Here is a 23182-nt window from a genome sequence, read left to right on the forward strand (position 1 = left end):
GTAAAAGCATCGGGAGTAGACGGTCACATCCCTTGCATGTTTAAATACATTAATTTCCCATGGCCTTTCAACCTCTACTAAAAGACTCACTCACTGCTGGAGGGGCTGAGGTGGTTAAGCTATCTGTGCAAGAATTAACCATGGACAATTTAAAATTATTTTTGTCTTGAAGAATTGCCATTGTGAATTGACATGAAAGCAGAAGGAATACAGAAGAGGTAAAAAAGAACACTACAATAAATTCAGCATTTGCCTTTATGAAAAGCAACAAGATTGTCCAAGTGTCGGACTGCAGTGCTTAAAAATAATCCCTTTCTGTAACCAACATCCTTAAATTTACCAACACCTTTCAGTGAGCTGCCTTTCAATACCTGTAGGCTTTCTCCTCAGAATCATCCACAACTTCACATTTGGGAGAATCAGTTTCATTTTATATTTGTTACCTTCAACCATCTTTACAGCAAGTCAGGCTTGAAGATCAATTACACCTTACGAGTTATGAGAAAACAACACATCTTTATGGTCGACTCTGTTGAATATTATAGCGCCCAGATTATAATTTGAAGATCTCTCAAGAAAATGTTCTAATACTCAATAAGTGTCTAGGGTGAAGAAATCACTGATGAGACAATAGATATTTCCTGTAACTATATATATCTTTATATTATGAACGATCTCATTGATTCCAGGTTAATAGTATCTTACAAAGATGTTGTGCTGTCTTACTATGTTCCTCTCCATGCCATTTGCTGGAATTTTTCTGCCTTGGAATAAATACCAAAATACAGAATTTGGCTTGATTCTTGCAGATATGACTTCCCAAGTCTAGCATTTCTTTTGCAGTGCTGCTGGTTCTGAACCAACAAACAAGGTGTGAACTTAGAATGTGTCACACTTTATTTAGAATGTAGAGCAGTACAGTGCAGTGACAGGCCTTTTGGCCCACCACTTCCGGTCTAGATGGCATCTGCTGCGGTCGACGTCTTCTGGATAGAGCATGAAACCGTATATTTCACTTCTTTTATGTCTTTTTTGTTTTTCGTCTTGAATGTGATTCTGGAACTGTTGAAGCCTGTGATTTGTAGATTGAAGATCGTTTGGGTGTTTCAGCGCCTGCAGTTTCCGAAGCGATTCTGGTAGGCAGAGGCAGCGTGTGGGAACCTTGTGGCAAGAACGCAGCAAGCCGATATTCAACTCCATTTTGCAATTAAAGTTTCCATTGTTCACCAATTAAGGCAGTGAGGGAGATTGAAATGCCAGCTGCCTGCTATTTTATCGCTGGTGAGATCATTCTGCATGGAGATGGAAGACTGACTTTTTATCATCAGTGGAATCACTCTGCTACGGAAAGGGAGAATGTCACCCAGACTTTCTGCAATTCGGATGTGGACTTGGACTTTTTTTCTCTCTTGTGTTTTTTTTTGTATTTGATGTTTTTTGCCCAATCTTTCTCTTTTTTTTGTGTGCGAGGGAGGGGGATTGGGGGGGGGGGGAATCGATGTGCCTGTTCCATTTTTCTTTGTTTTTTTGTGCTGGGAGGAGGGATTTGGGGGTTGGTGATCATGCTGATTTTCTTTACTTTCTCGGTTTCATGGCTACCTGAAGAAGAATTTCAGAGTTCTATACTTTGATAATAAGTGAACCTTTGCAGACATCCCACCCTGCAAAAACTTATTTCAGGGAGGTAGCACCATCAATTTGTGGGAGAGTTCCGGGAGAGGTGGGATGTCTGCAATAGAGTAGCTCCTTAACAGAAAAATAACGTTAGCTATGCTAATGAACGAATGACACCTGTCAAACTCACCTCAACATGTCTTTTAGTCTTAACCCACCATGGGCAATAGAAAAGTCACTGTTGCAAACAGTGCAATGAGCAACATTGTCATTATTTTTGACCCCTATTAGGCAGGGGTACACTTTAGTGTAGTCTGGGGTGACGTACGTTTTATATTTTCTTTTTTTGGAACACTCTGCCACTCTGACTTTGTTTGGAACTCTCTCGCTCTTGCTCTCCCTCGTGCGCTCTCTCGCTCGTGGTCGCTCTCACTCGCTCTCTCTCATGCTTGCTTTCTCGCTGTCGCTCTCTTTCTCTCGTGGTCGCTCTCACTCGCTCTCTCTCTCACGCTTGCTTTCTCTCTCTCATGGTCGCTCTGACTCGCGCTTGCTTTCTTGCTCTGGCACTCTCTCGCGCGCTCGCTCTCAAAAAAATTAATTTCCATGGAATTGTATATAATTTGCGGGCATCAGGGAGCCATTGTTAATATGCGGGAGACTCCCGGAACTTTCAGGAGAGGTGAGATGTCTGCCTTTGATGCCTGTGCTGAGCATGATGCCAACTTAAACTATGATGTAAAGGATTCAAAGAGCATTTATTATGAAAGTATGTATGCGGAAAACAGCTGTGTGATTCACCTTCCCACCGACAGCCTTAAAACAAAGAAAACCATGAAACCGGTTCAAAGAAAAACATCAGACCCCCCCCCCCATGCGTAAACAGCAACAACGAGCAAAAAACGTGGAATATAAAACATCATATCACAAAGTCATCAAAACAGTGCATGGATGTTCAGTTTCAGTTCAGTTCATTCTAGTGTTATGCTGTTTGTTGTCTCCAGGCTGCAGAGCCCTCCACACCAATCAAAATAGCAACAAAAAAGGAGCACCAGAAACACATCATAACCATGAGCCCAGTCCACAAACTGCGTCAATTAAATCTTGCCCAAGACCCAAAACTCTGGCAGAAAGAGAGAGAGAGACTGTTCAAATGTAAGTGTCGTCCTCCAGCATCAGTGAGTGAGAGAGAGAGACTGGTCACCCGCTCACTTTCTGCTCTCGTCATTGTTGATTTCAGTCTTCCTCAATACTTTAATGGAAAGTTTAACCCACATGGCTTTATTAATGTGTCAATCAGCCAGAAAATTCAAGCAAAGAAGAGCCAAGTCATTGGCTGCGAATTGGTATTGGTCAGTCTGTGCTCCTCCACAGGGCCAAGTCATTTTGAAGCTCTGCATTGAATTGTAAAATCGAACATAGAGCAGTGCAGGAAAGAAACACACCAAATGCCTGCTCCTGTGCTGTACTGTCCTGTCTTGTGAAAGGTTTGCCCCACTCCAAGTTCCTACAGTGATTTGCATTTTGAATTCCACTCATTTAGATTTGCTAATAACAAACTGTTGGAGGAATTAGTGTTGCTGCCTCACGGCTCCAGAGATTCATATTTGCCTCTGATCTTGAGTGTTGTCTCTGCAGTGTTTGCACTTTCTCCCTGTGATGATTCAGCTTTCCTCCAGTCTCTCTCACTTTTTTCAAGTCCCAGAGACCTGCTGGTAGACTGACTGTCAGCTGTAAATTAGCATTTACTGGGTTAGTGGCATGAACAATCAAAGGGGACTTGGTGAACTTGTGTAAAAATGAGTAGGTTTCTCGAGTTAATGGAAATAAGGAGTGAGGGAATGGGACTGATGGGACTGGGAGCTGGCCTGATGGGTCGAATAACCTCATTGTTATAATTATAAGATGTAAGCAATTTTTAACATGTTTAATGTAAATATTAATCCGCCTCTCAACTATTGGAGAAACTATTTGAACTCCAAAAGCAAAACAAAAAGTGCTCAACAATACTAAATCTATTACATTCTATCTTTTCATTCTTATAATTTTCTATATTTTTACAAACAGTCCTCTGCTTTTTATTTTTATGAATCTACATGATTTGACATCATACATCCTATTTCGCAGTAATTTCTCTGATATTCTCTTCCTCAGTCTTTAAACCTGTTCAATTACTGAGATGTCTTGTTGGTCCCTTTCTTCACTACAGTCCCAGAAGTCTCATTGCCTTGGGATTGCCATTATCTGTTCATAACCCCAGTAAATTAAAGGTCAAAACATTTTGAGTTTAGAAATGCAATATAATTTCAACTAATAGCACAAATCACAAAATATCCTTATCCAACAGGTAATTAAATAATTGCCAGTTATAGGAAAGAGAATGATATGAACATTTCTTTAAAGAAGGGTAGTATATATATCAGAGTATTCCCCTCCCTTCTTCTATTCCCCACTCGGACCTTTTATTTCTTCTCACCTGCCTTTTACTTCCCCCTGGGTCCCCTCCTCCTTCCCTTTCTCCTGTAATCAGTCCACTCTCCTCTCCTGTCAGATTCCTTCTTCTCCATCCCTTGACCTTCCCCACTCACCTGGCTTCACCTATCACTTTCCAGCTAGCCTCCTTCCCCACTTTTTTATTCTGGCACCTTCCCCATTCCTTTTCAGTCCCGAAGAAGGTCTCAGCCCGAAACGTAGACTATCTATTCATTTCCATAGATGCTGCCTGACCTGCTGAGTTCCTCCAGCATTTTGTGTGTATTGTTTTGAATTTACAGCATCTTCAGACTTTCTTTGTGTGTATTGTGTTTCATACTTTGCATTTATGACTGTATGGTTAATAAATCAGAGTGCAGGTGCAGGATTCTTTTCCCAGTTTGTGTGTGTTGTTTTATATCAGACAAGTGTTTCCCAGTTTTCACGTGATGTGCCATGCATTGGTGGGACATAAACCTATCTTTCTTAAGGCTTTCAGCATCTTGGCTTGTTGTCAGCAGCAGATGCAACCTGACAGCATAGACATGTTTGTACATCTGCCACTGCACAGTGTGGCTGGCTCACATTTGGAGAAAAATTATTAAGTATCGTGATTCCTTTAAAAAAAGGAACGTGCAATAATTTGGTACTCACAAAATGCCAAATATCGACCTTTTAAATTTTAACATAAAATAAATTATTGTGCTTATTTCATTCCAAACATTGCATTTCCGTTTTAGAGAAGGTGATCAGTGCTCAAGAGTCTACTATTCCTGCTAACTTCTGCTTTCTTCTGTTAGGCTCCCGTACAGTGGCTACTTCGGCGGCGTCTCCGGATTGAGCAGGGAGCAGTTCTTAAAAATAAATGGCTTCCCAAACGAATACTGGGGCTGGGGCGGTGAGGATGATGATATTTATAACAGGTATGGCAGTATTTGAATCATTGCTGTCTCTGACTTAACGCTGGAAGTATTTGGAAAAGATAACGTGAATACCGGAATTATAAGAAGTTTGGTTGTGGTGTAATTTGAAGCCCATTTAATCGTGCTGTCTTTATCTCCTCAGTATGAATGTTACAGTATCGGATTTTAGCTTGGATTTTTCTTCCTGGATTTAGAATCTAAGCTATTTGTCTTTATTGAAGCAATTTTTGAGCAGCTTTAATTAATCCTGCGTCATATGGTTTATTGCTTTCTCTCTTGTCTAGTCTCTCTATATCATTCACTGCTGTATCACTTCTGTGAATACTGTGGATTCCAGTTAATTGGGCCATTGGTTAATCAGGGCAGCCACTTATTTGGGACAACTCTTAAAGAACAAAAACTAATCGAGAAAATAGCCAGAATTCCCTTTGTTTACTTGTGACACTGCTGTTTAATTGGGACAGGAGAATGTCGCCCAACACTTTCTAACTAGCGTCAGTTGTGTGCACTTGTGTGGCTGTTAGATACCACACTGTGCTTAGAGAAAATAGTTTTTAAATAGTGTCAGTTGCGTACTATCCATTTTAGCCAACGGATGCTGATTCAAAAAGCATTGCTTTTTGATAACTTGGATTGCAAAACTACTTCATGCAGGAAAACAGTGAAGCCAGTCCATTATTTGCAGTAGGTGTCTGCGCTGACTTTGTTCATTTACAGATAATCAAAAGGACATGGCAGCCTACACTGGATAAATTCCTCTGTTGATAACTACTAAGACACAGTTTTATAGTACTGTAGTAGTAATTGGTAGTGTTCTAATTTGTTCTGTATTTCATTTAAATGCATAATTTATTACTCGGTGAAACAGTGGTTTGTTTTTAATAACCTCTGTAACTATTTCCATGAAACTTTGGTTAATCAAGGCCTGTCATTTAATTGGGCCAAAATGTACTGATCACGATGTGTTCTAACTAACTGGAATCCACTGTATCTGTATCCGCAGTGACTAAAGAAGTGATAGCTCAGAACCTGCACTGTGAGACTATTTATGCTCAGTTCTGTGATGCGGACATCTGATAGCAACCTCTGAGCATGCATGTGTGGTTGACCATGGAAATCGAGAAGTTGCTGTCACTGATTCCCTAACGCTGCATGGAGTGCACTGCTGCCACTTCCTCCTGCGTTGTGGAAACCAATGAACTGATGGGAACTTAAGCTATTTACAAGCCAGGTGCAGGCTTGCTGAAAGACAGTAAAATTCTTGCAGATTAGGAACAGTACTTATTATCCAATTGGCACATCATACCTTTAAGGACTTAATAACTTAAGAAACTTAAGGTAAATCTGCCACTCCAACCTTGTATTTCATTTTTCCAGCATTCTTTTTGTCTCTCCTCCGGGTTTAGTTAATCTCTTCCTATTTACACCTCTGCCATGCAGACGGTATCTACATCACCCTGTGTTAGTCTGCACCATCAGCACTTGTGTTGTTCATTCTCTTCCAGTCTCCAGCCTATCATAGACTTACCTTTTCATCTCTCCATCTGTAGAAGGAAAGAATTCGCATGGAGTCTGGGCTTTAACTTCAGAACAAGCTCTCTCTTTACTACTAACTGACATCAACAGGGATGTCACTGGTCCTAAAAAGAGTGTTCCCTGAGCCAAAGTTTTCATTATTCTTGTACTATTACTTATATATATTGCCCACTATCTCCAGCCTGCCTGTGCTGTGTATACATAGACTGAAGTAAGCCTTTTTGTAGTGTCAAGCTCCAGCGTCTGTGTTGTGTGTGAGCTGTGTGCTGTTTTGCTTTCACTTCATATGTACAATGGAAAGCTCCAGTCTCCCTCGCAGATGCTTGCCTGAACTGCTGAGCAATTTCATCATTTTCTGTTTTCATTCGACATCCTGCTGAATGAATTTTGACAGTTGTTAAGTATATTAAGCCATAACTACTGCTTAAGAATTGCCTCACTCATTTTAAAAAGCATAACTTAATGTGTTGAAGGGAATTTCTTGTAATATATAAAATCCTATGCCTTCCTAAAATAAAAGTATCATTTTATTTCGATATTTGTTTTCAGTATTACAATTTCCATCTAATAATCATGTTATGGATGAGGGGGTTTGGAGAGCTATGGTTCATGGGACTAGGCAGAAGAACAGGTCAGCATGGACTAGATGGGCCGAAGGGCTTCTTTCTATGCTGCAGTGCTCTGTGACACTATGAATGTTGCAGTCTTTATTTTACTTTTTATAAAATGCTTAAAAGGTAAATAATGCTGCTTCCTATCTCATGGTTTGCTGTCTGCAAGAATTCTTCAGATATCTTTGCTGTTCAGCCAGCTTGTTGATATCACTGTTGGACCAGTCAGGCCCAAAAGCTGAAACCTGATGACAACTGGCTTCACAAGCTATGCCACAGAGATTACTAGATCTTTAGGCAGCTTTTATTCAAGGTCAGCAGAGAGCACTGTGACATTTATATAATACTGTGCTAAAGCCATAGGCACAAATATATAGCTAGGGTGCCTAAGATCTTTGCGCAGTACTGTATTTTATGACTTTCCAGTTACCAAATAACACTTGATAGTACTGAGCTAATACAAAGCTAATTACTCTTATTTCTGTTTCCCAACCACCTTCCTATTGTAACCAATATACAGTACCATGCAAAAGTCTTGGGCACCCCAGCTATATATATGTGCCTAGGACTTTTACATAGTACTGTACATTTCAGGTTAGAAATGTACCCCATTATCCACTATGACAGATATATTATCAACAGAACATTAGTATCAATGTGAGCACTCAAGTGGGTTGTGGAACTGACATGATTGCTCTGCAATTTAGCAGAAGTGTTTCTGGCCATGAAAACAGTGTTACCAACACTAAACAATTGGTTATAGGGAATGTTGAAGATGATGGAAGCGAACTGATGCATAACTATTTTTCCACAGTTACAAATTTGAGGACACAGACTTCTAATCATAAATCTGTGACAGCTTCAGAGTAAGGAATGTAGCCAGCAGGCCTCTTGGGACTGGAATCATCTATAATTAGGAATGATTCCAGCTGATTCACAGATTGCTTTCAGTTGAGTAATGTATGATCTCTTAGCCAATATGTACAAACTTCAGTAATTGAAGTTATTATCTTGAATTGATTAACTATGCTTTTTTAAAAGCTATGACTAATGTATTATTTGAAAGATTATTATTTACAGTAGTTAAAACTCTCTGATTAACATTGATGGGGCAAAAGCAAAATTAAGTTAAATCACCAATACAGAAACAAGAGTAATCCATTTGACCCCTCACATGCACACTGTCATTTCAAAAGAATCTTCTTCACATCTCAGTTTTGAATGCTCAGCATCTTTCTATGTTCCTAAACCTTCATTTTGGAGTTGGCAATTAAATAACCTCCACTTAATGACCTCACAGGTTGTCTATGCCAGGGAGATGACTCAAAACGTTAGATTGAGTAGGATTAGCTCTTTGGTCCAAAATATCTGTCATAATGGGATATTCTTTTTGTGAAATTCATCTTCTTTTACTGAGTGTGCAAAGATTTTGAACCTGCCACAAGCAATACTGAAAGAGGAAAGATCTCCTTCATTAGTGTTTTTCAAGACAGTTTACAACACTATGGGAAATGCAACTAGGTTTTACACAGAGCTCACAAAATTGAATTCAGTAGATAACCAGGTGGTTTAATTTGGTGGAGAGAGAGTGCAAATAAATAGTGCACAAAGGAGTCTGGATGTTCATGTGCATAAAGCACCAAGGGTTAGCAGCAGTGCCATAACATAGTTAGGAAGATAATTGGCATCATGGCCTTTACAGCAAGGGTTTGGAGTCTGGAAACAAAGATACTGTTACAATTGTACAGCAGCGGTCCCCAACCACCGAGGAAACGATATGAGTCAGCTGCACCTTTCCTTATTCCCTGTCACGCACTGTTGAACTTGAACTGTCCCAACTGTTGCCAACTGTCCTGTATTTGCCGGGACATCCGTATATTGGGGTAAATTGGTTTGTCCCATACGGGACCGCCCTTGTCCCGTATTTCCCCCACTAAGTTAGAGCGTTCCTATGAAATCTTTCGTGCCAAAATGGCGTGAAGCAAAGAAGCAATTACCATTAATTTATATGGGAAAATTTTTTGAGCGTTTCCAGACCCAAAAAATAACCTAACAAATCATACCAAATAACACATAAAACTGAAAATAAATAACACTAACATATAGTAAAAGCGGGAATGATATGATAAATACACAACCCATATAAAGTAGAAATAACGTATGTACAGTATAGTCAGGAAGGTGAAGGCAAAACCGATTTGTGGGGAAAAAATTGGCACGTACGCGCATGCGCACACAGGTGCCCGTGCAAGGCTTCATGGTCATGGTAGTCTTTCCCAGGGTAAAGTGTCCCAGGATTTGACTGCTACTTTTGTCCCTTATTTGGGAGTGAGAAAGTTGGCAATCCTAACTGTAAAAGACATGTTGAGGTGAGTTTAACCCTACTTGAACACCCTCCCCCCCCCCCCCCCCACCCTGGTCGGGCAGTCAGCAAGAATATTGTCAATATTATACTGGTCCGGGGTGCAGAAAAGGTTGGGGACCCCTGTTGTACAGGGTGTTGATAAGGTTGCATTTTAAGGACTGTGCACAGTTTTGGTCCCCTTATTTATGAAAGGATATTCTAACTGGAAGCAATCCAGAGGAAGTACATTCAACTAATTCCTAGGTTGAGAGGGTTGTCCTATTTTAATCAACTAAAGAAGTTGGATCTGCATTCTGTGGAGTTTAGAAGAATGGGTGATGATTGTACTGAAATTTACAAGATCTTGTGGGGCATAAAGGGTAGATGTTGAAGTATTCCCACATCGTTTACAGGCGTTTACAGGAAATTCAAGTAAATATACTATCAAAGTAGGTATGTATTACCATATATTACCTGGAGTCTCATTTTCTTTCTTTCTTTATTCATCTTTTTATTGATTTAAAATGAGCATACTGTAAATACAATCAAGAGGAGTGTTATCTCAAATATATCTATCAGTAATAATACAAACCGAGGTTAAGATAGATATTGTCAAAATCATAGATATTGTTAAACTAGTATAAAATATATAGTAAAAAAACTGAAAACAGCAATTCTCCTCTTATCAGTTTATGAAAAGAAAATACATTGAGTTTTAAATGAAGAGGAAAAAAAACACTGCACTATATGGAAAAAAAAACAAAAATAAAGGGACTGGGCGTTCCATTTTGAGGATATGACCAAAAAAAAGAAAGAAAGACTTTCTGATCAAATCTAAAACTTTGGGAAAAAAAAGAAATTGAAAGAGTAATAAATCAAATTAAATGAAAATACTGTATAAAAGGTTGCTAGATTTGCTCAAATTTAAAGGCAGTATCAAATGTCCTACTTCTTATTTTCCCTAAACTTAAACAGGACATAATGGAGGAGAGCCAATAAAAGACCGTAGGTGGATTAGAATCCTTCCGCTTCAATAAAATAGTTCTCCTAGCCAGAACGGTCGAAAAGGTTGAGTCTCATTTTCTTACAGGCAACTACAGAAAGAAAGAAATGCAATAGAATTTATGAAAAACTATGCATATACAAATAAAGGCTGAAAAACCACCAGCGTGATTAAAAAAAAAGACAAAGTGTGGAAATAATAAAAATAAAAATACTGAGAACATGAGTTGCAAAGAGTTCTTGAAGCTAAGTCTATAGGTTGTGAATCTCTGAAATTTACTACATCAGAGAACTGCAAGGGAGCATTACTGAGGACATTTAACTTGGAGGTTGATACGTTTTTTTCAAAGATTGAGGCATTGAGGACTATGTGATTCTGACACAAAAATGACTTAGGACCTGGGTAGATCAGCTCGTTATTGTATTGAATGGCAAAGCAGGCTTGAGGGCTGGGTGCTGTGCTGCTGCTCCTATTTCTTGTCTCCTTTTTGAAACAAAGCTATTTCTTTCCCTACAGATACTGCATGAAACGCTGAACACTTCATTCACTGGTTTTGTTCAGTTCAGGTTTCTACTATCTGTAGTTTCTAGTTTTGTGTACTAGTTGCCCTCATTGCCAAAAATACTGTGCTGGAACTTTTGGGGGATTTCTGCCGTGTCTCCTGTCCAGTGTGGAAAGGAAATAAAGTTGTACTCAAACATGGATAGGCAGCCATCGACCCCAGGGGATCATAGGATTGCGCCTCTGGTGGACTGGGTTAAGCAGCGTCTGCTGTGACTGTGGAGTCCAATGCCAGAGTGACAGTCTTTGCTACACGGTGTACAGCAGAACGCTGAGGCAGCTCTGACGTCTTGGGCAGCTTGAGCACGGAGATTTCGGCAGGCTCTGTTTTCCTCTGTTTGCTGCATCAGAGTGGTCTTATACCTCAAGAGACCCTTTTTCACCTTCCGCTTCCAGGCACACCTGTTTGAGGCGAGCGACTGCCATGTGTTGGTGCTAGTACCAAGGGCCTTGAGGTTGCGCTTGCAGGTGTCCTTATAGCACAGCGGGGGTCTTCTTGTTGGCCTCTTTCCAGACTCCAGCTTCCCAAACAGAATGTCCGTCAGTATGCGGCCATCTGCCATGCGCAAGGCGTGGCCTAGCCAGCGCATATGCCTCTGATTGAGGAAGGTGAACATGGAGGTGGTGCCGGCTCGCTCGAGCACTGTGCTGTTGGTAACCTTGTCTTCCCAGGCGATACAAAGTACGCGTCTGAGGCAGCGCAGGTGGAAAGCATTGAGTCTCTGCTCTTGTTTTGTGCGCAGGGTCCAAGTTTCACTGGTGTAGAGCAAAGTGCTCAGCACACAGGCTGTGTACACCTGGACTTTGGTGTTCACGGTGAGTCTGTTGTTGGCCCAGACTGTCCTGGTCAACCTTTGAGAAGATTGTGGCTGCTTTTCCAGTGCGCTTGTTGATCTCGCTTTCGAGTGACTGGTTATCCGAGATCGTGGAGCCCAGGTATCTGAATTCATGGATGACTTCCAGCTCATAGTCAACAATGTTAATGGATGGCTTGTCGTCAACGTCTTGCCCCATCACCTGTGTCTGAGGACGAACTCTCTGCAGGCTTCCGCAAAGCAGGCCATGAGATCTTGTAAGTGAGTAAGTTGGGATATGCTGTCTTCTCTCCAACACTGACAGAGGATTTGATGCAGCTCTGGGACGAGGGTGCCCTTGGCACATTTGAGAACCTCAGGAGGGATGCCAACTTTTCCTGGTGCTTCCCCAGAAGGAAGTGCTTCTAGTGCCTCGCTGAGTTCCTCCGGTTTGAGGTCTACATAAAGTTCGATCACGGTGGGCTGAGGTTCAATGGTGTTCAGAGTTTTTTCTGTAACAACAGTCTCTCTGGCATATGGCGCCGAGTAATATTCTACCCAGCGTTCCATCTGTTGCGTTCTGTCCTTGATGACCACTCCCGTTGATGACTTTAGTGGGGCAGTCTTGCTCTGTAATGGACCAGCGGCTGCTTGATTCTGTCATACATTCCTCTGATTTTGCCAGTGTCAGCAGCCTGCTGGAGCTTGGAGCAGAGCTGGAGCCACTAGTCATTGGCACGCCGCTTGGCAGCCTGTTTAACTTTGTTCCAGGTAGACCAGAGCACTTGCAGGTTCTTCTCGCAAGGAGAGGACTTGTACGCTGTCAGTGCTTTTCTCCTCTTCTCAATCAGAGGCAACAGCACTTCAGAATGGGCCTTAAACCAGTCAGCAGATTTGCCGGTCGTTTTTCCAAAGATGGATATTGCAGTGTTGTAGATGGTGTCCCGCAGGTTTTCCCATCCCTTAAACCAGTCAGCAGATTTGACGGTCGTTTTTCCAAAGGTGGATATTGCAGTGTTGTAGATGGTGTCCCGCACAAACTCTGCTATCTTTACAGGGTCACAAACATTGCTGGTATCAGTGTGCGGCCTCCCCTCCCTTCTGGAACAATGAAGTCTTCTCGGCTGAAGTTTTACCTTGCTGCACACGAGGGAGTGATCAGTGTCACAATCTGCACTCTGCCAGGAAATAAATAAATTGCCAGGAAATAAATAGGCTGGTCCTGGACTTATTTCCTATCATAATTTACATATTACTATTTAATTATTTACGGGTTTATTGCTTTATTTATACTCTGTTCTTGGTTGGTGCAACTGTAACGAAAACCAATTTCCCTCGAGATCAATAAAGTATGACTATGCACACAAGAGAGTGGTCAGTGTCGCAATCTGCACTCTGGTAACTGCGCATCACCTTGACAGTCTGAAGACTGCTGCGTCTTGCGAAGATGAGATCAAGTTGGTGCCAATGTTTGGATCTCACATGTCTCCATGACACTTTGTGCTGAGGCTTGGTGTTGAAGAAGGTGTCGGTGATACAGAGGTCATGTTGGCAGCAGAGTCCAAGGAGGCGCTGGCCATTTTCATTCACCTTTCCAGTTCCGAACTGTCCCAAACAGGAGGGCCAGCTGTGGTGGTCGCTGCCAACTCTTGCATTAAAGTTGCTGAGAATGAATAGTGGCTCTTGAGAAGGGACTTCTTTGATGGCGGTGCTGAGTTCATGCAGTCTTTCAGTTCCTTCAATATGATGACGCCAACTAGGATGTTTCCTATGGCGAAGCCAACACCATGCTCCTTGGGCCCTTCTGGTGGCTTTCTATGCCAGGTGAAGGAGAAGCCTTCCTCTCGAGGCTTTCAGAGGAAGAGAGCCTTGTTTCATGAAGGGTGATATGTCCATCTGCAGTCTGCTCAGTTTGTCGTTGATGACTGCAGTCTAGCGGGCGTAGCTCATTTCTTGCAGGTCTTCTGTAAAGCTTGGTGTCATGGTCCATACATTCCTGCTACCTATCTTGAGGGCTGGATAGTTTTGACGTTTCCTTTTTTTTTGCCAGGTGTAAGGTTATTGATCCACCTGTCGGGGGTTCCCTGAGCCCCACATACCCAGTGGAGCAAGTGGACCGTGGCAAGGCAGCACCGATTTGACTGGGGACCGCCCAGCTTGAGGTGGGTGGTAGCTGCCCAATGAGGTCCTAGGATCTCTCCCACTGCTAGAAGCAGCCCCTGGTGCCTCATTCTAGGCGAATCAAGTGCAGTAGCTTATCACCTGTAACTGCTATTTCCCATGTTGTGTCAATGCTGAGTAGCAATGCTGGAGTGTCCTCTCCTGGGTGCAAGCGGGGATGGGAAGATTTGAAGAACCGGCTGTTGCCCATGCAGTGGGTTCCCCCTCTCCACGTCAGTGACGTAATCCTAAGGTTGTCATAGCCGGGGTGGTAGTGGGGATAAGCTCCCACTACCTGTAAGGTGCTTCAAATGGTGTGCATCTCTAAGAGCCTCTTGACAACCAAGTCCAACTGTTGGCCTTACGTGTGTTTTAGCTACAAGACCTGGCGGATCTTTCTACTGACAAGAGAAGGGGCAAAGGTGGGCCACTGGCGCTTCAGAACCAGCTTCTTGAGGTAGGTGGGGCCCATCAGTCTTGGATGGCAGCCCGCCTAGGAGGAGGAAATCTCTGATTTTAAAACTCTGCTGCCTCGCAAACATACCCAGACATGAGAAAGACTTTGGGAGTAAACCCCGAGAAAGAAACCTGGAGCCGGGGTCCTTAAAGCAGTTTGATGTTGTTACAGCTTCACTCTGGCAACCACTGCGACCACACTGTATCGATGCTGGTCCTTCCCTTGGAGTCAAACATGGATGTAGTTTATTCGCAATTTCTTGATTTCCAGAACCTAAAACCAAGATATTACCATTAACTATTTCCACTAAACACTAGTAGGTTGATGGTTATGCACATCTGATGTTCTACCAGCTCCTTTCAACAAATTCTTGGAGTTCTCTGTTGCTTCAGTATGTAAACTGCCTGCTCAGTGTTCAACACAATCAGATTTTTACTGGAACTGTGAAACTGCTTTAATTCCTTTCAGGTAAAAACTGTTTTGGAAAATTGTTCATAAAGCTCAAATTTGATAAACTTAAATCCATTCCTCAAGATATCAGATAAAGTGTTATACTTAAACGCACGCAGCATAAGGAATAAGGTGGATGATCTTGTCATACAGCTACAGATTGGCAGGTATGATATCGTGGCCATCACTGAGACGTGGCTAAAGGATGCATGTCTCTGGGAGCTGAACGTCCAAGGTTACACGGTGTATCGGAAGGATAGAAAGGTAGGCAGAGGGGGAGGCGTGGCTTTATTGGTAAGAAATGATATTAAATCATTAGAAAGAGGTGATATAGGATGGAAGGTGCAGAATCTTTATGGGTTGAGCTAAGAAATCACAGGGATAAAAGGACCCTGATGGCAATTATTTATAGGCCTCCAAACAGCTGCAGTGATGTGGAATACAAATTACAACAGGAAATAGAAAAGGCTTGTCAGAAGGGCAGTGTTATGATAATTGTGGGGGATTTTAACATGCGAGTGGATTGGGAAAATCAGGTCGGCACTGGATCTCAAGAGAGAGAATTTGTAGAATGTCTGCGAGATGGCTTTTCAGAACAGCTTGTTGTTGAGCCCACTAGGGGATCGGCTGTACTGGATTGGGTATTGTGTAATGAACCGGAGGTGATTAGAGAGATTGAGGTGAAGGAACCCTTAGGAGGCAGTGATCATAATATGATTGAGTTCACTGTGAAATTTGAAAAAGAGAAGCCGAAATCTGATGTGTCGGTATTTCAGTGGAGTAAAGGAAATTATAGTGGCACGAGAGAGGAACTGGCCAAAGTTGACTGGAAGGGGACACTGGCGGGAAAGACGGCAGAGCAGCAGTGGCTGGAGTTTATGCAAGAAGTGAGGAAGGTGCAAGACAGGTATATTCCAAAAAAGCAGAAATTTTTGAATGGAAAAAGGATGCAACCGTGGTAGACAAGAAGTTAAAGCAAAGGAGAGGGCATACAAGGGAGCAAAAATTAGTGGGAAGACAGAGGATTGGGAAGTTTTTAAAAGCTTACAGAAGGAAACTAAGAAGGTCATTAAGAGGGAAAAGATGAACTATGAAAGGAAGCTAGCAAATAATATCAAAGAGGATACTAAAAGCTTTTTCAAGTATATAAAGAGTAAAAGACAGGTGAGAGTAGATAGAGGACCAATAGAAAATGATGCTGGAGAAATTGTAATGAGAGATAAGGAGATGGCGGAGGAACTGAACAAGTATTTTGCATCAGTCTTCACTGAGGAAGACATCAGGAGTATACCGGACAGAAGGGTGGCAGGGAAGAGAAGTGTGCGCAGTCACAAGTATGACAGAGAAAGTACTCAGGAAGCTGAATAGTCTAAAGGTAGATAAATCTCCTGGACCAGATGGAATGCACCCTCGTGTTCTGAAGGAAGTAGCTGTGGAGATTGCGGAGGCATTAGTGATGATCTTTCAAAAGTCGATAGATTCTGGCATGGTTCCGGAGGACAGGAAGATTGCAAATGTCACTCCGCTATTTAAGAAGGGGGCAAAGAAGCAAAAAGGAAATTATAGACCTGTTAGCTTGACATTGGTGGTTGGGAAGTTGTTGGAGTCGATTGTCAAGCATGAGGTTACAGAGTACCTGGAGGCATGTGACAAGATAGGCAGAACTCAGCATGGATTCCTTAAAGTAAAATCCTGCCTGACAAACCTATTACAATTTTTTGAGGAAATTACAAGTAGGCTAGACAAAGGAGATTCAGTGGATGTTGTATATTTGGATTTTCAGAAGACCTTTGACAAGGTGCCACACATGAGGCTACTTAACAAGATAAGAGCCCATGGAATTATGGGAAAGTTACATACGTGGATAGAGCGTTGGCTGGTTGGCAGGAAACAGAGAGTGGGAATAAAGGGTTCCTATTCTGATTTGCTGCCGGTTACCAGTGGTGGTCCACAGGGGTCCGTGTTGGGCTGCTTCTTTTTACATTGTACATCAACGATTTGGATTATGGAATAGATGGCTCTGTGGGAAGTTTGCTGATGATACGAAGATAGGTGGAGGGGCCGGTAGTGCTGAGGATACAGAGAGTCTCCAGAGAGACTTGGATAGATTGGAAGAATGGGCAAAGAAGTGGCAAATGAAATACAGTGTTGGAAAGTGTATGGTTATGCACTTTGGCAGAAGAAATAAACGGGCAGACTATTATTTAAATAGGGAAAAAATTCAAAGTTCTGAGATGCAACGGGACTTGGGTGTCCTTGTACAGGATACCCTTAAGGTTAACCTCCAGGTTGAGTCAGTGGTGAAGAAGGTGAATGCAATATTGGCATTCATTTCTAGCGCAATAGAGTATAGGAGCAGGGATGTGATGTTGAGGCTGTATAAGGCACGGTGAGGCCTCACTTGGAGTACTGTGGGCAGTTTTGGTCTCCTTATTTAAGAAAGGATGTGCTGACGTTGGAGAGGGTACAGAGAAGATTCACTAGAATGATTCCGGGAATGAGAGGGTTAACATATGAGGAACGTTTGTCCGCTCTGGACTGTATTCCTTGGAGTTTAGAAGAATGAGGAGAGACCTCATAGAAACATTCCGAATGTTGAAAGGCATGGACAGAGTGGATGTGGCAACGTTGTTTCCCATGATGGGTGAGTCTAGTACGAGAGGGCATGACTTAAGGATTGAACGGCGCCCATTCAGAACAGAAATGCAAAGAAATTTTTTTAGTCAGAGGGTGGTGAATCTATGGAATTTGTTGCCACGGGCAGCAGTGGAGGTCAAGTCATTGGGTGTATTTAAGGCAGAGATTGATAGGTATCTGAGTAGCCAGGGCATCAAAGGTTATGGTGAGAAGGTGGGGGAGTGGGACTAAATGGGAGAGTGGATCAGCTCATGATACAATGGCGGAACAGACTCGATAGGCCGAATGGCTGACTTCTGCTCCTTTGTCTTATGGTCTTATAATGAGCTGACACTTGGTCATATCAATCCCAAAAATTTTTAATGAGTTTTGCTATATTTTAGGCAAGGAGATGACTGTATGGCACCAGTTATGAAACCCTTTCCTCCAAGAGGCAGCTTTTGACTGAATATGTATGTTCTCATTTTAAATGCACTTTCTCTCTCAGAGTCACTGTCTCAAATATCAAATTTATAAGTGCACCAATTTTTCTCTAAAGAGCTATTTTAACTTCCAAGATTACCAGATTTTCAAGCCCAACTAGACAAACTGCTATTTAATGACAACTGTTATTTTCTGCAAGTGATAATTGCTTATTTAGATATGGGAATGAAAGCTAATCTGTCCTTTACTGCTGCAAATAGAAAGTTGTTGAAGGGTTTGAACTTTCAAGTGGAACGAAGGAGAAGATGTGTTTGGAGGACCACATTTCCCTTTCTGTCTACAACATGGCAAGCCGGCTGAGGCTGGCCCTGAGAGCGAAGAGCAAACCGATGTCTGGCCGATTTAAGCGCCGGGCAAGATTGGAAATGTCGGGTATGGGTTCAAGTTGGTGGAGCACAGGCCCGTGTGCATGTTGAAGTGCCAGGGCCTGGTTCTGAGGCTGATTTAAGGGACTGGCCAGATTGAAAAGACCAGTCTGTCACGGCCAGAGGAGAGGGACAGGCTGTTGTTCATCTCGCTGCTCACGAGGTTTACTTGTCTCTGCGCTGAACGGAGGCTGTGGCCTGCAACTGACGCACTCCTAGACTAGCTGCATTGATGACTGCCTTCGTATCTGTGAACTCAGCTTCGTGAACTTCTGTTCTGAATACTATTTGCTTACTTTATTGTTTGCACAATCTGCTTTCTTTTTGCACATTGGGTTTTGACAGTCCTCTTTTTTTAATGGGTCTATTGGGTTTCTTTGTTTTGTGACTACCTGTAAGGAGAGAAATCTTAAGGTTGTATATAGTATAATTACTTTGGACTTTGAACATAAGAGGTTACTTTAGTACATTGAGTGTGGCAGGTTCACGGAGCAGGCCCATTCCTCCGCTATTTATCTCGCTGTCACTAATCTTCCCACAATACCATCAACTCCCATCAAATTCTTTCACACCCTGCACACCAAAATCAATTTACAGTGGCTAATTATATATAGCCACCCGCACACTTGGGATGTGGAGTACCCAGAGGAAATCCATGCTAGGGGAAGCACAATGAATTATTTTTCTACGTTGGCCCTGTTTTACGGAAGCATATCTTGGGGAGTTCGCAGGCTCTTCTATTGCTATCTTCAGAACATCTTTAAAAATGCACATCTGTGTGGTTATTGAACTAGTCACTTGAGTTTGAATCTCATCTTTGTAGCTGGGGAACTTAAGAGAGTAATTCTGAAAAGTTAGTAACAATAATGTGACCACAGATGCTGATTACCAATAAAAACTGTTGATAGTGGTGAAAAGCCACTTGGTTCCTAAAAGTCCTCTGGGGATCAAAGCTTTCTCATGACACCCAGAAACCTGGCTCATACCTGACCCAAAACACTTTGGTTGATTCTCAGAAATGGGCTAGCACTAATCAGTTTAAGGATAATTAGAGATGGACATTAAGTGCTGGTTCTGACAGTGACACACACACACGCTGAATGAATACACAGAACAAGAAATGAGAACTGTTCAGGGACCCTCTGTAGAACTATTGAACGCTGCAGTACTAAAAGGAGCGGTAACTGATCTCCAAGGAGGGAAACAAATATCTTCTGGAAGGGACCTTCTTGCTGCACTGGGAAGTCAAAGATGCCAAAATATTTTCTTCATATGGGTACTTGTTTCCTTTATTTTTCATAATGGTCAGACAAGCACAGTGCCGTCTTAATCATTTTTAGAACAGTTCAGGTCAGGGAGGAATACAGTCTGGGTTAACACCAGGTCACCCATTCTTTCAGTTGGTGATGAAAGATGGGATCTCAATCAACATTATGCCACAGTGATGTAATATTTTACTTGGGTAATGCCACGTACCTATAGTTGATTGAGTGAATAAATGAGTGAGTGGCCCAAGAAGCTAAGCAGACTTTGAGCTATTTCTCCAAGATTTGGAACTCCCAGGCCTTAATATTGTCAACTTTTGCCAAGGCTCTTAGGGTGTAGATAAGATAGGAGCATCCCTATGAGTATAGAAACAAAATGTATTTGCTTTTTAATAAAAAATGCCAATATCAAGTAGGTTGGCAAGTCAGTACCTTTGCAGGGAGATAAACAGGGTATCTGCAGTATTTTCACTACTTCAGATTTCCAGCATCTGCATTGCTTTAGCTTTTTAAAAATTTCTGTCAATAAGGATTTCTTTAAAAAAAATGCCATGAGATTTAACTGAGTTAAGATTTTGAAATTTGTCCCAAAGGCTTTCTTGAAATAATTTTAAAAGAGACCATAAATGACCAGAGTAACTGGTGCTGCCAGTGAAGCTGGGGACTTTGCGTGGGATCAGATGGCATAATCCTAATGTAATCTGATTACAATTGTAATAAGCAATTTTTGAACTCAGACTTTGTACTGAAATGGAAACTCTCATTGCAGCTCAGTGGATAAATTGAAGTATATCGTGAATTATGTATTTTGATTTATTTCTATTTTTTCAACATCAGACATTTAATTTACTTAAATTAAAATGATGCATTGGTGTTTTCAGTTTCAGTGAAAGTAATTGAATGTTTTCCAACATAAAATCTGTAGCATAATTGAGAGAACGGGAGATCAAATAGTGCATACAGAAAAATATTTAGCTTTCTCATGTGAGTGAAATAATATACCCATTAAAATAATATTATTTTACATTATCTGAAGTTATATGAAAAATGTAGTCTAGTTGCGTTGTTCATTTATTTTGACCATCCCTAACCATAGTATGCATATTGTAGTATAATCTTTCTTGAAGGAAGTATTATTTTCAAAAATTACGTATCATTTATGACAATTCGTTCTTTTTCATAACAGAGTTGCTTATACTTTCTGTTAGGATCTGTGTGTCCCTTAATGAATGCAGTGGGCCAGTATTTATGATGAAGTGAACTGAGGTGCAATTTATCTATGTGAGAAGCAGTGGTTGTGCGGAATATCAATGGCACTTCACTGCATCACACAATGCACAAAGCAGTAATGAACCTTGCAAGCCAATTCTCTTCCTAGTGAATTCTGGAATGGAGCATTTGAACCCCCCAGAGGGTTTTTCCTGTCAGCCACTGACTAAGGATGCTGAAGCTTTATACTGCAAGTATGTGATTTTTACCAGATCTATAGGTGAACAAGGGCAGAATTGTAATTATTAATGTCACTTATATTTTTAAAATACAGGATTTTGATAATGTTTCAATGAATGTGTCCAGAGGGGAAGACTTGTTGTGTATATAATTATTCTTTGGTAAAGCAGAGTTCAAATTTTTGTCATAAATATTGTTTATAGATAGAAGTGAATTAAACCTGCAGAATATAAATGAAGCTATAACAGAGGGTTTTAAAAATATTGTGAGTAGAAGCTTATTGCTTAGAAGAATGAGTAACATTTAGGCATATAGATAATAATGAGGAAGAAATACTTAAAAAGGGCAAAACAATACCAGGTTTTTATTTTAAAATTATTATTTGAAAGGTAATAGAGGGAAAGGAATATTTGAGGATTCTTGAGTTACGAAAATTTGATGTGACTATACTGGTAGCTAAAGCTAGTCGGAATGGGGAATTAAATATTGCTAGGCATAAAATCTTCAGGATAACTGACAAGATGTAGGGGTAATTGGATTACTTATTAGTTGTTAACTAGGATTCAGACAAAATCTAATTATTTTAGGAAAGTAATGGATCAGTTACATCACTGGGTAGGCACTGGGAGAGATATCAAAATTGAAGAAGACATTTCTGCATTAAATTATAATTGTAGAAACATCTGTCCAAAAATAATCTGTAATATGAAAAACAATCTGAGATTCTTTATCATGGAACTGTTTCCTTTGTCAATATGCTTTAACTTTATGGAGTGAATGATTTGTTTCAGAGTAATGAAACTTAACAAGTTGACTGGTGGCGCAGTGAGATCAGCGCCAGGCCCAAGAACAGAAGTTCCCGAGTTTGATCCAGTGACAGGCCGCTCCCGAGCGCGCTCTCCATCCGCGCCGGGTTGATGTCGAGCTCGCAACTCACCCTCGTAAAAAAAAAAACACTGCCACCTCCAGTTTAAATTCCCACGCGGAATATTGTGGAGGATCAAATACCCAATACCCAAACAAGTTAGTTGATAAGAAGAAGCTTGCAGAGGTTCCCAACCCGGGTCCGTGGACCCCTTGCTTAATGGTATTGGTCCATGGCATAAAAAACATTGGGAACCCCTGAGCTAAAGTATAACAGGGTTGAGTTAAAAATTATCATTACCAGTTTATGATGCAGCAAAAGCACAAATTTACTACTGCCGCTTGGTTCTGGCATCCAGTTCAAGAACTAAACATTTTCAAGCAGTTTGCCCATGTGCAAGTATCTAATGTTAACTACTGAAGATCTGTTAGTTCCAACATCATGGGTGCAATCTTCACTTTTTGCCATGTATTGTGCAAGTGTTTTCTTTTAAAAAAAGGATGGACCATTTTGACAGTCTCTGCTTTCTGACTTGCCGTGAAGCATTGTTTGATTAAATTTGATCCCATACAATTTATTTAAAAAAATTTTTGAAACAGGGTGTGGTTTATTGGAATAAATGATATCCATTGAATGTTTAGGAATTCACTGTACCTAATAACACTAATGTTTATTGTGTTTAATGGTATAAACTGACAAGATATGGGGTTTATTTTTGAATAATTGCTGGGCTTGTACAGAGTAAATTCCAGTTTGGAACTTAGTCAAGTCATAGCTTTATCAGTACTGAAATCATGGTGTTCTATAACACATGAATAACAACTCAAGATGCTGATTTCTTCATGCAGAATTCCTTTGCCATAAAGCTATTAAGATAGTTATTTGGCTCCATGGTAAGGACGGTTTATGGTTGATGTGTCTAAAATATTGATAGTTCAACATCATATCAGGAGTGATGTGCAATGACCCAGAAACGTTGTTTTTGCTTTTCACTCCAGAAGAAGTAAATTTTCAATTACATAGCACTGAAAGATATAGCATTCTGCAATCCAACTTCCAAGCAGATTTTCCTCAGAAATAGAGATCTAATGTGGATGATCTAGGTTCAGAGTAACCAAGCCATTCTACAATTGCAGCAAGACTTTCTTCCGGAGAAGGGGAATGAGAATTATTGACCTGAATCTCATTATGTCACT

General features: G+C 41.2%; 1 protein-coding gene across 3 annotated transcripts in view; it reads left to right on the forward strand.

Moving 5' to 3' along the window:
- Window positions 1-23182, forward strand: part of b4galt2 (UDP-Gal:betaGlcNAc beta 1,4- galactosyltransferase, polypeptide 2) — a 385347-nt gene that overhangs the window by 319782 nt on the left and 42383 nt on the right. For all 3 annotated transcript variants that reach the window (XR_011887986.1, XM_072273642.1, XM_072273643.1), the window contains exon 5: window positions 4884-5006. Coding sequence is in view for 2 of the 3 variants with exons in the window: in XM_072273642.1 (XP_072129743.1) it covers window positions 4884-5006 (123 nt within the window). In the remaining variant the exon portion in view is untranslated. The remainder of the gene's footprint in view (window positions 1-4883; window positions 5007-23182) is intronic.

The sequence above is a fragment of the Mobula birostris genome, chromosome 12, assembly GCF_030028105.1.
Source record: "Mobula birostris isolate sMobBir1 chromosome 12, sMobBir1.hap1, whole genome shotgun sequence".
Taxonomy (NCBI): domain Eukaryota; kingdom Metazoa; phylum Chordata; class Chondrichthyes; order Myliobatiformes; family Myliobatidae; genus Mobula; species Mobula birostris.